At 38.2% G+C, this 19023-nt stretch overlaps 1 protein-coding gene across 4 annotated transcripts in view; it reads right to left on the bottom strand.

Annotated features, from left to right (window-relative positions):
* LOC149844527 (sphingosine kinase 2-like) overlaps positions 1-19023 on the bottom strand; it is an 80687-nt gene that overhangs the window by 54770 nt on the left and 6894 nt on the right. For all 4 annotated transcript variants that reach the window (XM_089994673.1, XM_089994667.1, XM_089994679.1 and 1 more), the window contains exon 3: positions 9127-9227. In XM_089994673.1, the coding sequence (XP_089850799.1) occupies positions 9127-9227 (101 nt within the window). The remainder of the gene's footprint in view (positions 1-9126; positions 9228-19023) is intronic.

The following is a 19023-nucleotide window of genomic DNA, read 5'->3' as shown; positions in this document are numbered from 1 at the left end:
TGCCTCCTCGTAGTTTGCTGACAGCAGGTCAGCAGAGGTTCACAACCATTGTCCCTGCTTTTTGCGCTAATAGCAAGTGCGCAAGGGCACGATGCCCCTGCCTCTGATTTCCTTAGTCAGGGCGACGACAATGCCCCTGATCTTCTATTTTTAGTGTTAGCTTGTTAAGATTGTCGCGTTTGCAGCTCATACGACGGATCTCGCTCGCACTCCGTAACCCGAGCCGTCAACCATTTACACCCGCAAGCGTCAGCAAGCTTGCAATTCTCCGAGGTAAGGGAAGATTGCACAGAGGACTTGGATAATTGAATTGAGTTCAATTAACTAAAAAGAACAATTAAATAAATACATATACAAATATATATTTATACGAGTACACATTTAACTCAAGGACGCGGTTTCACGATCCTTGTCCTTTACTTTTTGTCAAGTCTTTACTTTGACGTCGCGCTTTGCGCCCAGGTTCTTGCTTTTGCAGATGTTTTGTTACTGCCTTGCTATTGCAGATGACGCTCAGGTTTTCGCTCATTGCATGTGCTATAAAGGCATCCTCGTGGAGGATACAAAGGCATTTACTTCTCTCTCTCTCTCTTGCGACAAGAGTTAAGTCGAGAGCTTAGCGATACATCCTCGTCTAAGGAGAGGGATACCTCGCAAGGATCCTGGCTCTTCGAAGCATAATTTAAAAATAAAATATATTACCTAATTAGACCCCTTTCTCATATTTTGAAAAAGTATAAAAAGTAAGAAAGAGGGTAGGATGTCCCACCTACTTTTGGAAAGTAAGAGGAACCCTCACTTTTCTTTTCTTTTCTTTTTGTTTTCTTCTTCCAAGTTGGTCCCTTATTGACCTCACTAGCTTGACAATTTTCTCCTTCCACGTTGGCATCTTTCGTGGGCCCCACTTTCTTGCACTCATCTTTATTATGGTATAAACATTTGTGAGGATGTATATTGTCCACGAACGGGTAGCTGCAAAGATGGTGAACTCCTGTGAGAAAGTGTATGGTCCAGGGTGGAATTTCTTGTGAGGTTATACATTTTCCAGACTAAGTGATCCGGCGTTATCTTGTTGATTGTAATTATGACTATCGACCCTGAAAGCGGTCATTTGTGTTGATGCGTGTATCGCAATGATTTTCATTCGATGTGGCATTTGTTGGGGGCTGGGTTCCCAAAGGATTCTCTTTGAGGGTATATATGATCAATACCAGGTGACCCGGCTAGAGCGGTATAATCTCTGTGAGGATGTACACTGTCCACGAGCGGGTAGCCGCAAAGACGGTGAACTCCTGTGAGGAAGTGTATGGTCCAAGACCAGGTATATCATCTAAGACGGTAATTCCTTGTGAGGTTGTACATTTCCAAGTTTTAGTAATCGGCTAGAGTGGTAGATTCTCTGTGAGGAGGTACACTGTCCACGAGCGGTTAGCCACAAAGACGGTGAACTCCTGTGAGCTATGTCACAGGGATTCTGCTAGCAGGGCGCCGCACCCGCGTCAACGCTGTAATGAAATATGCGGAAAAGAAATGTATGTCCTACAATGGACATTCACACATAGAAATCAAAGAACAAGTCCAAAAGAGGACATACACAAAAGCCAATAATGGCTAGAAAGCATAAAATCTTATAAATGCACTAAAGGGCTTGAAGAAGCCACACTTTACAAAGGGGGAAACCCCACTTATTTATAGGCAAGAGAGGAGTGAGAGAGGGTTTAGAGAAAGGAGAGAAAAGGCACCATTGGGAGACCCAACAAGGTGTCGTAGGGGGGCCAACGACTCCTTGTTGGGGCCCCCAATGAAGGTGCATTTAATGCACAAAAAAGAAAAAGAAAAAATAAAGAAAAAGGAGAAAAAGGAAAAAGAAAAGAAAAAGTAAAAAAAGAAAAAAGACTATACTGCCCCTATTGGGCGATTTTACAGAAATACCCCTTATCGGGTATGGGTGAATATATATATATATATATATATATATATATATATATATATATATATATATATATATATATATATATTTTTTTTTTTTATATATATATATATAAATATATTGATTACATGTATATTTTAACACCCCCCCTCAAGCTTTACGGGGATACAACCGAAAGCTTGTTGAGAAGAAACATGAAACGAGGAGTAGCAAGAGCTTTAGTGAAGAAGTCCGTCAACTGGTACTCGGATGTGACGTAGGGCAGTGCTATGGTTCCTTTTAAGTATTCATCTCGAACATAGTGGCAGTCCATCTCTATGTGTTTAGTCCGCTCATGGAAGGTGTGATTGCTTGCAATGTAAATGGCACTTTTGTTATCACAACACATCTTCGAAGGAGTGGAGATGATTACGCCCATATCATTGAGGAGACTTCTAAGCCATACAAGCTTCATGGTTGTAGTGGCCATTGCACGATATTCCGCTTCAGTTGAGGATAATGACACCTTTTGCTGCTTCTTGCATCTCCAAGAGATCATAGAGTCACCTAGGAAAACACAAAAACCGGTAGTTGAGACTCTATCATTAGGGTTTCCTCCCCAATCAGCATCAGTATAAGCAATTAAATCAAGAGATGATGAAGAGAAAAGAAAAACTCCCTTAGTTATGGTGTTTTTAATGTATCTGACTATTCTTAAGACTGCACTCATGTGCACAGATGTAGGTGCATGTTGAAACTGACTGACTGAGTGAACTGCATGAGCTATGTCTGGCCGAGAGATGGATAAGTAGGTCAGGGCCCCAACAAGTTGCCGGTAGGGAGTAGGATTCTCGAGAAGTGTTCCATCTTCCAACCTTAACTTTGCATTGATGATCTCAGGGGTGTCTGCCTTCCTATCATCGGAAATGCCAGATTTGGAACAAATGTCAGCAGCAAGTTTCATCTGAGAGAGAATATACCCTCGGGGAGAGTAGGCAACTTCAATACCTAAAAAATATCTTAAGAAACCAAGGTCAGACATATCAAAATTTTCTTTTAAAACTTTCTTAATATCATGGATTCCTTGTTCATCACTTCCAGTGATGATCATATCATCAACATATAGTAGTAGAATCACTACTGAAGATCCTGCACTTTTCACAAACAACGCAGTGTCAGTATAACATGAACGAAAATTCAAACTAGTCATTACACTGCTAAATCTGTCATGCCAAGCTTTCGGAGCTTGTTTTAACCCATATAGTGCCTTTTTTAGTTTAAGAATTTTGTTTTCACCAATAGATACTCCCGGTGGAGGATCCATATAGACCTCTTCACTTAATTCGCCATTAAGAAATGCGTTCTTAACATCCAATTGATAGATAGGCCATTTTTTAACGGATGCAACTGCAATAAGAGTCCTAACACTAGTCATTCTAGCTACAGGAGCGAAGGTTTCTTCATAATCTATTCCGTACTCTTGAGCATACCCTTTGGCTACCAACCTAGCTTTATAACGTTCTAATGACCCATCACTTTTAGTTTTAATTTTGAAGACCCATCTACATCCAATAGACTTCTTTCCAGTGGGTAATGAAGATATTTCCCAAGTTTTAGCCTTTTCAAGGGCACTAAGTTCTAGTTTCATGGCTTCAACCCATTGAGGAATGTTTTTGGCTTCATTATAGTGTGATGGTTCATGATAAGAGTGTAATGCAATTAGGCATGCCCTATATTTAGGTGTTAGGGACTCATAGGAAACAAACCTATTTGGTGGATTGGAGATCCGGCTAGATCTCCTTAAAGAGGTTTCTTCTATGTTGGAACTTTGAGAATATTTTTCTAACGCACTAATGGGAGTTTCTTGACCACGCCTAGCATAGGTTTGAATTAACCTATTTTCAACATCATTACTTCTATTTTCAACATTACTAAGAGGAGTATCCTCTAAATCATTAGAAACATCCTCAATGTGGGGAGTCACATCTTCTTGAGAGAGAAGATCAAATAAGAAAGCATATTCGCTTTCATCAATATCTTTATTTTTCTCAAAACCGTTCTCATTTTCTAAAAAGGTAACATCTTTGGATACATATAGTTTGTTGCTTTTGGGATCGAAGCACCTAAAACCCTTTTGATTTTCTCCGTATCCTAAGAACACACATTCGATAGCTTTGGGAGATAACTTATCTCTTTTATGTGTAAGGACAAAACACTTACACCCAAAAATTCTTAATCTATTAAAATTGGGTGTTCTTTCAAAAAGTTTTTCATATGGAGATATATTTTGTAGAGATGAGGATATCATCCTATTTATCAAATAAGTAGAGGTTAAGGCGACTTCGACCCAATATCATTTTGGAATTTCTTTGGAAATGAGAAGAGTCCTAGAGGTTTCCAAGATATGTCTATGCTTTCTTTCGGCTAGGCCGTTTTGTTGGGGAGTCCTAGGACATGACCTTTGATGACAAATTTCATTGGTTTCCAAATATTCTTGAAATTCATTTGATAGATATTCTCCACCGGAATCGGATCGAAGAATGGAGATATTAGTTGAAAATTGATTTTTGACAATCATATGAAACTTTTTAAAAAAGTTAAAGACTTCGGATTTTAGATTGAGAAAATATATCCACACATATCGAGTGAAATCATCAATGAAAGTAACATAATACGAGTATCCTCCTTTTGATATGACCGGAGAAGGACCCCAAACATCCGAATGAACTAGTTCAAAGGGTCTTTTTGACACAAATGTTCTCTTTGGAAAGGGGGTGGATTTCATTTTCCCAGAAATACAACTCTTACAAACAAAATGTTTCTCATTACAAAATTTCTTTCCAAAAGGAAAGGAGTACATTTTTGAGAAGCTTGGATGTCCAAGTCTTTGATGCCAAGTTTCTATATTTTTATCTTGGACATGATTACAAAATGAGTTAGTAGGAAGTTTCAAATTGGTCATGTAGTAGAGATCTCCCCTCCTATGACCTTGCCCAATCCGCTTCCCGGACTGGAGATCCTGTATAGAGCAATCTTGGGTTGAGAAGGAGATTTCACATCCATGATCACATATTTGAGAGACAGATAAAAGATTTAAATTAAGTTGAGGTACTACTCTTACATTTGGCACAAAAAAATCTTTTGAAAAATCTAAGGTTCCAAAACTTTTAACTTGTAAAGAGGTACCATCGGCGGTGGAAACATAGGAATTTTTGGAGTTGCTACATACATTGGATAGTCCATTTTCAATAGGGGTCATATGAAAAGATGCTCCAGAGTCAAGAATCCAAGAAGGCGTACCTGGAGGAGAAGAAGAGGCAATGGCGGTTCCCGAAGTTGATGGTGACTTGAGTAGGATTTGAAGTGCTTCGGATAGTTGAGCAAGGGAGAAAGACTCTTTCCCTTTCATTGGCTCCTTCTTTTGCGGGATTTCTTCAATAATAGCAACTTTACCTTTTGGAGGTTCATTTATCTTTGGACAATTAGGTCTTATATGACCCGGTTCTTGGCAATGATGGCAAATGGCTTTCCTATAATTGCCATTATAGTTATTTTGCCTCCCAAAGTGTGGAGGCTTGTAGGTTTTCATATGATTGCCGGGTTTAGTCACGGCAAGAACTTCATCTCCTCCTTTAATCATACCAAGACGTGTTTCCTCTTGGCATATTTCGGCTATTGCATCTTCCAAAGGAAGTGGTTTGGATCTATGAAGGAGGGAGGACCTCACTTGTTCATATTCGGGCCTAAGCCCATGTAAAAATTGGAAAAAGTGTTCTTTCTCCATTTGTTCTCTTCGCATTTCCACATCTTCACTTGATACCCATTTAGGTTCAAGAAGAGATAACTCATCCCACAAAGGGCCAAGAGTGCTATAGTAATCTCTTACACTCATTTCACCTTGCTTAATGGTACGAATTTTTTCTTGGATAAAGAATTGACGAGCAAGGTCTTTTTGGGTATACATACCTTTCATAAAGAACCATGCTTCATTTGCTAGGCGGAATTTAGCAATGTTGGCGCAAATCTTTAGCTCCACGTTGTTCATGAACCATGCAAGAATTTTTGCATGCTTACTTTCCCAATCTTCAACCTTGGATTGGTGATCTTCAATAGCCTTCATGCGAGCATTTCCTTCTAGGGCTTTTTCTTGATCACCATCTATTTTCGTAAGTTGAAGTTGAGGTTCCCTAATGGTGCCCATAACGTATCCCCAAAGCTTTTTACCTTTGAGGTTGTTCTCCATGGTGGCGGCCCACATCATGTAGTTAGTACCATTGAGTTTGAAGGAGAGATCAATCTTTTGTTCTCCTTCCATTATATAATCAACAATGGAGGACAAGCAAAGAGAGATAGAACAAGACAACTAGCAATATGAATCAAGAGCACAACCAAGGCTCTGATACCATGTAATGAAATATGCGGAAAAGAAATGTATGTCCTACAATGGACATTCACACATAGAAATCAAAGAACAAGTCCAAAAGAGGACATACACAAAAGCCAATAATGGCTAGAAAGCATAAAATCTTATAAATGCACTAAAGGGCTTGAAGAAGCCACACTTTACAAAGGGAGAGACCCCACTTATTTATAGGCAAGAGAGGAGTGAGAGAGGGTTTAGAGAAAGGAGAGAAAAGGCACCATTGGGAGACCCAACAAGCTGTCGTTGGGCTCCCAACGGTCACAATTGTGACCGTTGGGGGCCCAACGACTCCTTGTTGGGCCCCCCAATGAAGGTGCATTTAATGCACAAAAAAGAAAAAGAAAAAATAAAGAAAAAGGAGAAAAAGGAAAAAGAAAAGAAAAAGTAAAAAAAGAAAAAAGACTATACTGCCCCTATTGGGCGATTTTACAAAAATACCCCTTATCAAGTATGGGTGAATATATTTATATATATATATATTTATATATATATATAAATATATTGATTACATGTATATTTTAACAAACGCGACTCGACGCGGGTGCGGTCAACCCGACCCTAGGTGCGTGACCGCACCCAGGGTCATTTTTGTCTATTTTTTTTTGTTTTTTTCAAATTTTTTTGCCCTATACAATAGGCTGCGGAATTTTAAAAAAATGGACAGCGGGACCCGCGCCGGGGGGAGCCCCTGGACCCCCCTTCCTGCAAGGGCAAAAACAATGAATCAGGCTCCACAACTCATCACTTTCATCTTTGGGGACAACCATATAAGATAAAAAAATAGTAAAAAGCAAGTTGGGCACACATTCAGATATACATCTAAAAAAATCAATGCCGCTGCAAACATAAAACAAAAGGCTTCTCATGAAGAGGGATCAGTCTAGGAAGTTAATAAGTGTGTTGACTTTCATAGCCATTTGCAGGTGTTAACACATGACCATAAAATACACCCTTGAAGTTTAAAAATGACTTGGCGGTTCCATGCATTAATGGACACCAGTAGCTATTTTTGTAATTTTGTGTAAAAATAAGTTACACACTTATTAGTTGTGCATTCAAAATGCACAATTATTAATATGTTTTCCTAATAAAAATTACTAAAATGTCCATAATTGAGACAATTAATACACCTAATCACCATATCAATTTTTAAATTTATTAGGGGCATAAAATTGTGGTGAACGTGCTAACATGCATAAATGTCATGGACCTTAACAACTACCATACATTCATACATATACACTATAAATCTCTTCTGTGATGGTTGCCTCGACCCGTGTGTACCCGCGGGATAAGATAATATAAACACTATTTAAAACAGTTACGTATCACAGTGAGTAAAGTTACTGGAGTGACAATTTCATATTCTTTCAAACATGCTTTATATTCTGAGCTTTTGATGAAATGCAAATCCTAAAATGCGTAGATATGAGATAATTAAATTCATATATTTACTGTCACATGAAAATTATGCATGTTACTATTACTGTTGTTGCAAAATATGTTTTACTAGTTTAGTTATAGCGGTTGCATAATCTGCTTACTTGCTTAGATATATGTCTGTTATTGCTGTCGCATAGTCTGCTTTACTTGCTTTCGTATATGCTAAAGATTCATACTTGACACCCACATCACATACTAGATTCATGATATACCTGCATTAAAAGTTACAGATTTTCTACTTAGACAGTTGTAGTCTAATTTCTATAATTTTACTATTTTCAGATGAATAATATAATAGCAATTACGAGCAACTGCAAGATGAAGGATCGGATCGAGATTTTTGGATTTATTGTTCCAGGATAGTTTGAGTTCCTTTTATGTTTTTAAAACTCTGATGTCATTATTCATTGATAGTGAAATGAAATAAACGTTTTGGCTTAGTCTCCACTGTAATGTTCCAGAATGTTTAACCCCATAATATTACTTGTTTCCGTTGTTATAAAAAAAAATTCTCTTAAATTTGAGTTAAAATTTTGGGGCGTTACACTCATCAGCTCTATTTCAAGAGCATTGCAAAGCCTACATTGCCTTTAATAAAAAAGGTAAAATTATAGAAAAATAAAAAGCCCTAAAGTGTCCATAATAAACATAACTAATTATATAAAATGAAAAGACTAAACAAGGGGCATTGCCCCCATGTAATCTATAAGCTTTTGTAAAGCTCTCACTCTCAATAATAGATTCTTTTTTATATGCCTTTGTACATTTGTGCTCTTTTGTGAGTGTTATTTTGTGCCTTTGTGCACATATTTTCCATTGAGAATATAGTGGGTTAATCAAGTCGTCTTTGAACTTGATCTTCTTGAAGATATTTTCACAACTTTAACAAGTCAACACTATGTCCTTAACTTTACCCATTTCTTTTTATGATCTTGAATTCTCATTTTGTATTTTCTTGCATTCTTTTTCTTCTAAAATTTGTTATTAATAACATTATGTTTGGTTTTATTATTTGATTTTTCTATCATAATGATTTAGAATTGTTGTTCAAGAGTTTGCACTTAAGATATTCATGTTTAATTTCTTTATATTAAGAATTATGAATATATAATCATACACACATACACACATACATACATATACATTATATATATATATATAATGTATGGTCATGTCCCACTGTCCTAGTTTTACAAAACTCTCATGTTGTACCAAGCACATCTGTATTGTGCCCCATACCCAAGTTCATGTCTATGTGACATAGCAGTAGAAGGATACATTTAATACCATTTTATGAAAATCTCATGGTAACACCAAACCATCAAAAAATTCTTGGAACGAAACTACATACCTCAACCATAATGCCATCTCCACTAACACATACAATTCCATCATATTTTGAAATATCCAATGTGTATGCAATCTCTTTAGCATGAAGTTGGTATTGAGTTTCTAGAAAAAAGTGAATAAAACAAAGTAAAAAAACCAGGAGAAAAAAAAGAAAAGGAAACATGTTATTCTATTAATCGAAAAGGAAATCATCTGTTGCAGGGCTACAAGAGAGAAAAACGTGACTAAATTATTACAGAAGTGTCAAATAACAAATATATGAAAGTGGTTAAATACATAAAACAAGTTAAGAGCATAAGGAGCAAATAAGCAAAATCAGAGATCATCAGCCGAAGTGAGAAACACATGGACAAATTCAGGCATGTAATAGACAACCAATATGACCAGTGTTTCAAGGCTAGCATCAGAATATTGTTGTAAGAGTTTTTTTGTCTCAAAATCACAAAAAAGGACTATGCACACTGGATTTCCAAGGGGACTCTGCAAAAAACATGGAGTATAGATTCATGTTTAAAGCCCTCATGGCGCAATGGCCCCCCACGTTGGTCTGGTCTTTGGTGTTATCGACAATTACGGAAGGGCTTTACCTCATCTCAGTTACGAGATGCACAAGGGGATGTGGAAACTAGCTGGTAGGTTGATGGTGGTTAACCGGTGGAAGCCAGACCTGGCACTGAAGCTGGAGGAATTGACTACTCTCTCTATATGGATTCGACTGTCGGAACTATCTGCAGAGTTGTGGTCGGAAAACGTCTTTGAAGGGATCGCTGCTTCATTAGGGGGGGAACTGGTAGGAGTAGATCCCTACACACGGAACAAAAAAGGCCTGCATTTCCCAAGGCTCCGAATAGAAATCCCTCTGGATTTCTGCCCAACGCCATCAGTGGATATAGAAATTGAGAAAGGAAGATCTTTCCAACAGGAAATCATCTATGAGAGCAATGTTTGGTTTTGTGCCTACTGTAAATCGATAGCCCATTTTCCGGACAGATGTAGAATGAAACCTAATCCAGAGCCTAAACAAAATGTAGTGGAGTGCAACCCTGAAGGGCGGAAACAAGTGGAAGTCACTAGCAAATCCCGACGAAAAAACCTAGCAACTACATCCTGCCCCAAAGGTAACAGGTATGCCTTACTACAGGTAGAGGGAGATGCAGTAGGCATGGAGGTGGAGACGATAGGGGAATATGAAACAAAGGGTCTTACAAATGCAAAGGCCCAATACAAAAGGACAACAGAGAAGAGAGGCCATCAGGGCTCTGGAAGGCACCATGGTGAAGGAACATCGATGAAGGGGGAACGGAAATTGCTCCACAGCGATGAAAAAGAGGGATCAAACACAAGGGAATAACCATTACCGTGTCATGTCCCTAGGGCAGAAGGATACTCATGTCCGGACCAGCCAGAAGGCAGGAAAGTAGTTGCACTCAAGGGAGGAAAGGACACATGTCGAGTGAAGATATCCAGATCTCAAAGGGGTACAGGAAGTCAGACCTTGGATGTCACAACTGGCAGCCAACAGCTAGGTCCAGTGACTCCAGTCTCATAGAAGGTAGGCTCCTCTTATGAGATAGTTCACTTTGAACAAAATCTTCCTTCACATAAACCAAGTTTGGTTTAACAGTTTTAAGTTAACACTACATGAATGTAAGGGGGTTAGGACGGAAATGGGCATGCAGGCAGATTCTAGAGACCGTTAGAAGTCAAAGGATTGATTTGATTTTCTTGTTAAAAACAAGTCACGAAAGAGAGGATGCCACAGTTGAGTAAGGAATTTAGAAGACTACGATCAAAGGGGAATTTCGAAGCCTCTAGCAATAGTCGCATCATATGCGTCTGGAACCCGACTGTGGTAGAAGTGGAAGTGGTGTTGTTGACTGACCAGTTGATGTCTGTTTTGGTAAAGTTCAAAGGCAGGTCACTGGGGTATACGCAAGCAATGAAGTCTCAGAGAATCGAAATGTATGGCAGCTAATTCGTCAACACCCTCGCGAGGCCCCATGGATTCGGTTAGGGGACTGGAACACAACATGAAGCATGGAGGAATGTTGGGGATCAAATTCGGTTCACCCAGATAGTGGAATATTTAATGAGATGATTGAGGAGTGCAGTCTAGCGAAAATCAAGCAAGTGGGACGAAGATTTACTTGGTAGAACAACCAACAGGGTTCATAGTTTAGAGCTAGCAGACTTGATCGCGCTCTGGGAAATGATCTTTGGATAGATCACTATCCGAATTCGGTGCCTCATCAGATTCCAAGAACAATTTCAGACCACAATGGCCTAGTCGTTAATGTGCTGCCCAGGTTAAAATAAATCATCCTTTAAAGATTTAAAGTTTCGGTCGAAACGTGAGGGATTCAGGTGGTATGATTGTGCTGGGAATCCTGAATCCAGGGGTGTGCAATGTTTCAACTAACAACGAAACTAGACTTGGTTAAGCAAAGGCTGGGTTGCTGGGACAAATTAATTATAGCATATATCCTATCCCACATTCAGACCATTGCCCAGGAGCTGCAAGATTGCCAGGAGCAGGCTGATACAGGGGACAAAGAGGCACTCATCCGAGAGCTTAATCTGCAGGACGAGCTTCAAGTCCTCCAGGAAATGACTAAAAGCATGTGGAAGCAGAAATCATGTGTACAATGGCTAAAGGAGGGGCAGGAAGTCATCATTTTTTCACCCCCAAGTCAACAAAAATATAATGAAGAAAAGGATCCCAGAGCTTGTAAGCAGTGATGGATCGATGGTCAATACCAGCGAAGGGATGAAGGCAGAGGCAGCAGACTTCTTTGAGCTGCTGTTTCAAAGTGAAAGAAGTGTCAAATATCTCCCTTCCTGACTTTTCCATCCCAAGAGTTTTAGAAGAAGAAAACAAAAGACTAAAGGAAGTGATCACAGATAAGAAAGTTAAAGGGGCAGTCTTTGAGCTTGATGTTGAGAGTGCACCGAGGCCTGATAGTTTCTCGAGATCCTTATTCCACACATTATGGCCAATAGTGGGGAATGTTGTTGCCATATCACTGAATGCAGTTCAGCATAACAAGATGAATGGCATTGAACTTAATACTTATTTTGTTCAAGGAAAAATGAAGACCAAGAATTGGAGACCGGTTTTCTCTATGGAAAGAATTGAATGGCAGATTTATTCATGAATATTAACAAGATCAAGGTATTGAAAACTGAAAAGCAAGCTACTCATGGTTGTCACCTATGTATAGCTTGAAAGGGGATGTTGAATGTCATATGGATCCAAACCAGGATTCACATTAGGATCCATACCCAAAAGGATCCAGCAAAAAAGGTGATGGCTGTTGTATCTGTTATCATTTTGTTGGGGGGTGTGGGGTGTGGTTATGTAATGAAATCAAGGAGCCTTCACACACCTCAAGCAAAAGGCACAATCACACACAAGTACTTCCAAGAACAAGAGCCACTTATGGGCCAATAGAGAACGTACAAAAGGTAAAAAATATAATTTTTATTAAGGATCGAATGTACATAAAATGCATACTAAACAAGGAGCTCAAAGGCCCATATTTATACACAGGGGGGGTGAGGAGCTCCCCAAATATAGATGTTGGGAGCTCCCAACAGCTAGAATTCTAGCCCCAACGGTTATATTGTCAAGGACAATAATTCCCTTGACAATATAACAAATGCCAAAACCTAGCAAAAATAAAAATAAAATAAAATAAAACAGTTCAACCCCTAATGGGTTGTTCCTATTACAAGGGTTAAAAAACCAAAATACCCCCTGAAGGGTAAAACATATTACAGTCACAAATATATATATATATATATATATATATAACACTTATATTCTAACACCCCCCTTCAAATTCACGGAATCATAACTGAGAGTTTGTCAAGTAGAAAGTGGAATATGAGAGAAGGCATCGCCTTAGTGAAGAAATCTGTCAGTTGATACTCAAATGATGCACATGATAAAGTGATGGTCTTCTTCACGGACATAATGGAAATCTATTTCAATATACTTTGTTCGCTCATGAAATGTATGATTGCTTGCAATATAAATGACGCTCTTGTTATCACATCATAATCTAGAGGGTTCAGTTATATAAACTCTCAAATCTTCTAGTAATTCTCGCAACCACACCAATTAAGAAGTTGTATTGGTCATGACACGATATTCGGCTTTTGTAGAGGACAGAGACACCTTTTGTTGTTTTTTGCATTTCCAAGATATCAAGGAATCACCTACAAAAATACAAAATCTGGTGGTTGTGCGACAATCATTTACATCTCTCCAATCAGAGTCAGTATATGTAATAATATCTAATAGAGATGAAGATGATAAAAATAAATAAGTCTAGAGATAATTGCATAAAAAAACTATTTATATTGCAGTAACAACTAAATAAACGAAAACAAAACAAAAATAAAGTCACGATGTCCATCTGTAATTTGTCTAGCAAGTGTGTGACACCCGTGACTTTCCCAAACGTATCGTTTCACTGATTTCCTGTTTCTGCGAAAAACCATAAAAAGAGGGAGTCAGAAATCCGAAGAATTCTGCCTACAGATCCCTCTAATGAAAATAAGTGAGCATAAAAAACACATACAATTTTATGCAATTTTTTAGATAAATGCAATTTTGACAATTACTTAAACCAATTTAAGCAATCATGCAACATTTATTAAGTATATCAGAACCTTAATCAATAGCAGATATTTCAATTTAAGTAAGCAAGGTATTCCACATGCATTAAAAATTAACCATCACACATCCAACACATAGCATTTAAGAGAAGAAGTAACATATGCATATCCTAATGCATAACAAGATTATGCATGATTTATGTGCAATGTATGAACGCCTTATTGTCTTTCGTTAAAGTTTTACTTTCCATATGCATGCCCTATTAAATGCATACAATTTAGGTTCATCTTTTTAATTATCATCGCCAGCGGATACATCCAACGGGTACAATCTCCGAGGTCAAGTTAGATTCTCAGGGTAACTTAGCACACAAATTTGTATTTTATTACTAGGTTCTAACTTAGCCCTCGACTGAATCACCTTCGGAACATTAAACCTCTACATCTAATGTCGGGGACACAAGGGACACTCCACCCCCACAAGTCCTACTTCTTTGGTACCATAAACAATAGTTGTGTCAAAATACACTACCCTCGAGTAAAGTGACAGACTTTTTCTAAAACCGTGGCCAAGAGAAAGAACCTCAATATCGGATTCAAAAAACAAAAATAAAGCACACGAAGATTTTTGTATCTTCATAATCTTCCTAAGACCGGATCTCTAAGATCCCTATTCTCCAGACGGGAGATCCTAGGACGTATATTACACTGTTCTTAATTATTATATTTTATTAAAGTCAATTCTTTAAGTTTGCAATACCATATGCAAAAAGTAAAGTGAAAACCCGCATTCTTCCTTGTGGGGACCGTTACGGGACTCCAGCCCGTAAGGACAACAAGAACAGTGTAGTAGTGTGTCATACCACCTTGTGTGGTTTAAGTGATGCAATCAAACATATAAGAAAAACAACCAAGTCCACGGCTCTCCAGGCCGGTGATGATCCATTTGACCATCGATGCATCACACAACAAAACCAAAGTGACGTGTTGTATAATATTAAACTATTATGCCAAAATGACGTGCACCCATACAAAACAAGGTCAATCATAAGCATATAATTTCCCACCTCACATGCATTTTTGTCATGTGTATTTTCTATATCCATACACACGTATCTATGTCAAGGCATACTCCCTGTGGGTGTGTGCACGTGAACAAAATTGTTTATTATGCATGTCCATGGTAAGTGAAACCTCAATCATTTAGCATTTTCATTCACCTGTATGCAAAAAGCCAAGTCTAACACGATTAGCTAGTATTCTGAAAAATTAAAGTGCTAAGTTAAGCTTCCATATGAGCCATACTATACATGAACAAAGATTCAATCGACCTGCCGTTTGTCCACAAGCATGGACAGTCAAGGAAATAACATTTATCATATTTTCCTTTGTAAAAATATAGTCCAGCACCAGTCGGCTGGGCTTGGCAGGGTACCACACAACCCATGATGGGACTGTGCATCACTGCCATGGCTTGGCAGTCAATCGAGTGCCCCTCAACAACAAAAGGGTTAATGTTGTTTGATTGTTCTTTTTTTTTTAAATAATCAGAAAGAAGAAAAAAAAAGAAAGAGAAACAAAAGGGTATTTTGCCAAGTAACTAAAAGTTCAGACAGGCTTCAATAGACAGATGAAACACTTCTCATTATACAGATCTCTCATGATCTTATGCTCTTCTTCCACTCAATATTTATAACAAAACAAACAGACTAAAATTGTCAAAAACTGCACAATGTTCAGAATAACTGGTCCTAACGCTAGTCAAAAGTAGACAATTCAGCTAGCAATTCCTTTGTCATTAAAAGATGAGCAACCAAATTTCTGCATCAACAACTTTCTACTTATGTTCATCTAAACATAATTGACAACTTTTGTATGAATTTACTTGTGTAATTTGAGAATTGTGAATAATCCTAAGCCAGGGCTTTCATACATCATCCGGGAGGTTATTGAACTCAACCCTCACTCTTTGTCATCCAACTTTTAAAGAGAGGTTAAATTAGTAAACCCAAAGGAATATATCGACAAATATAATAATCTAATGTTCACATAAAATTATGCCTGGACACTACTCAATTCCGAGAAGCTTTCGCAAGACACAATTAATTGGCAAAATTACTCACCAAAAGCAACACAAAAATTCAACGGAAAAAGCCAAGCAATCTGAAAGGTGATCCCTATAACAATTATGTTTAAGAGAATCTAACCACCTTATCCTTATCTACAAATGCAATCGCCCGAATCAAAAGGTCTTGGGACTGGGTCTACCACTCAGCCCAGCCGACTCCATCGGTTGGGGCTGACGCTCCAGGGACCTGGCCGACCGTGGGTCGACTGGTCCAACAGTAAACCAAAAACAGGAACGTACATGTTCCCCCTTCAATTTTTTTTTTGTTTGGGCATGACCCAGCCACTTAATCGGTTGAGCTTGTCGTGAAATCGATCCACCCTATTCTCCATACTTTTCCCAGGGGTTCCATCTAAAGAAAAACAACACAAAATCGAACCGGGGTTCGATTTCTCATTCATTTTCACAAGAGGGTACTCGTACTTCTGTCCGGCGTTAGGTGGCTGCTCCAACGGCGTGAGGTTGATCCCGCCAACCCCAATTGCTTACTTTGAGGGGTTGATATCACCGCCTCCGGTGACCCTGCTGTCGAACAAGGGGTTGTGTCCCCTTCACATCGCGTGCACGAGAGAGAGAACGATTTGGGGAAACTGAGAGAGAGAGAACGGGATTTGGGAACCCCTATTTGAAGGGGAGCCCCCGAAAAGGAAGGAGGGGATAGGTTTTCCCCCCTTTCCATTCAGCAGCCTCGCACGACCCCGCCCCTTGCTTTCATCGTGTTAGGGTTCTTTCAGAACCCTAACCACTTCCTCCCCTTTGTTTTTATCGGGCATACCCATCCTTTTTACTAACGTTTTGTTTTTGTTACACAGGACACAGCCTGGGTCCGAACCCAGGACCCGGTAACCGACCCCGAGTTGGGTCCGCGTCTTACCCCTTTTATATGAATCCATAAGTTGGATCCAGATGGATCCAACTGTGGATCCTTGTATTAAGTTTATATATATATATATATATATATATATATATATATATATATATATTTTGTTTTAAATATTTATTATTAATTTTTTGTATAAACATGGATGATATCATTTATACATGAATACCCCTTTATGGGTCCTAAATTCAAAATGTGGATCTTAGGCCCAATTTGCATATTTCAAAATATTTTATTATATAAAAAAATAATAGCGAAAACTTACGGTTTTTACAAAACCAACTAAGGCCAACATATGCTCAAACATTATTTCAAGACATACATATATTAAGTTTGCTAAAAAAAACCAAAAATGACAAAAAAACAAGTTCAATGATGATTAAAATACCATGTAAAGATTTTAAAACATACACATGATTTCAAAACATACATTTATTTTATAACATAGAAAAAAATATATATATATATATATATATATAACGATAAAGAAAATAAGTGTTTTCTCGTGCGTAATGCATGAACTAAATAATACAAGAAATACTTAAAAAATGTAAGCCACATATCGAGTAAATATTTTTCTTGAATCCAATCCAACGAGAAGAGAAGAAAGGAGAGAACGAATACTCCACCACCAATCTTTTACGCGATCACAATTTGAATAAGAATTGCAAGAGAGCTTCACCTGCTTTTCAAATTCTGAATGGCACGTTTTCCTATGTATCGAAAAAACAAAATTAGCTTTATCTTAACCTAACTTTGATACCATGTAAGGAAATAGGCGGAAATACAAATAACAAGTGATAACACTTGAAAGTCCAATAATGGACAACAAATCACAAGCACATAAAGTGCAAATACACAAACTCAATAAGGAGAAATCACAAGCACATAAAGTGCAAATACACAAACTTATTAAGGGAAAATGCCAAAAGGCAGAAAAGAATTAATATTATTGAGAAGAGGTGAGAGAACAACTACATAATGTGAGGGGGAGCACCCCTTTATATACAAAGCAAGAGAGAGAGAGAGGGAGCATTGGGGCTCCCCACAAAGGAGTTGTTGGGAGAGCCCCAACGATCATATTTATAACCATTGGGGAGCCCAAAGGAGTTTGTAGAACATATAGTTAAGGAAGTTGATTGGTGTCTCGAGGAGGATTCAGAATCAATGTGGAATAAGATAACGGGTGGCATGAGAAAGGTGGCTAAGGAGGTATTGGGTGAGTCTAAAGGCGGTGCACCACTAGGTAAGGATACATTATGGTGGAACGAGGATGTCAAATTAGCTATTAAGGTTAAAAGAGAGTGTTATATAAATCTAAGAGTCGTGATAATGAGAATTTGGAGAAGTATATGATAGCAAAAAACGAAGCTAAAAAAGTAGTTCGAAACGCGAGGGCTAAGGTATATAAGGAGGTTTATGACAAGTTAGATACCAAAGAAGGCGAGAAGGATATTTATAGGCTTGCAAAGATGAGAGATAGGAAATCGAGGGATTTGGGTATGGTTAGATGTATCAAAGGTGAAACACAAAGGGTTTTAGTCAAAGATGAGGAGATTAAAGAGAGATGGAAAGATTATTTTGATAAACTATTTAATGAAAGTCATGCTCAAGATCTTGGAGACTTCTCCATTCCTTTTCATGAGATAAATCGTGACTTTATGCGCAAGATTCAAAAGAAAGAAATTGCATAGGCTTTGAAGAAAATGAAATCAAGAAGGGCAGTTGGCCCAGATGGTATACCTATCGAGGCTTGGAAATGCTTGGGAGAGAAAGGTTTAGAATGGTTGACAAATCTTTTTAACAATATTTGACGGACAAATAAGATGCCTAATGAGTGGAGGAAGAGTACTTTGGTGCCTCTATATAAGAATAAGGGTGATATACAAGATTGCAGAAACTATCGTGGTATAAAACTCATGAGTCATACTATGAAACTTTGGGAGAGGGTGATTGAGTATAGGTTGAGGAAGGTTGTCATGACATCGGAGAATCAATTTGGTTTTATGCCTGGAAGATCAACTATGGAAGCTATACATCTTCTTAGACAACTTATTGAAAGATATAGAGAGAGGAACAAAGATTTGCATATGGTTTTTATTGATTTGGAGAAGGCATACGATAGAGTACCTAGGGACGTTCTCTGGTGGACAATGATGAAGAAAGGTGTTTCTCTCAAGTACATTAGTATAATTAAAGATATGTACGAAGGAGTAGTAACCAATGTCCGCACTTGTGAAGGGGTGACAACCAATTTTCCTATAACG

This window comes from Nuphar pumila, chromosome 2 (assembly GCF_984573655.1).
Source record: "Nuphar pumila chromosome 2, dmNupPumi1.hap1.1, whole genome shotgun sequence".
In the NCBI taxonomy this organism is placed as follows: domain Eukaryota; kingdom Viridiplantae; phylum Streptophyta; class Magnoliopsida; order Nymphaeales; family Nymphaeaceae; genus Nuphar; species Nuphar pumila.
Note: the sequence above shows the minus strand (reverse complement) of the source record. Positions and strands in the feature narration are given on the sequence as shown.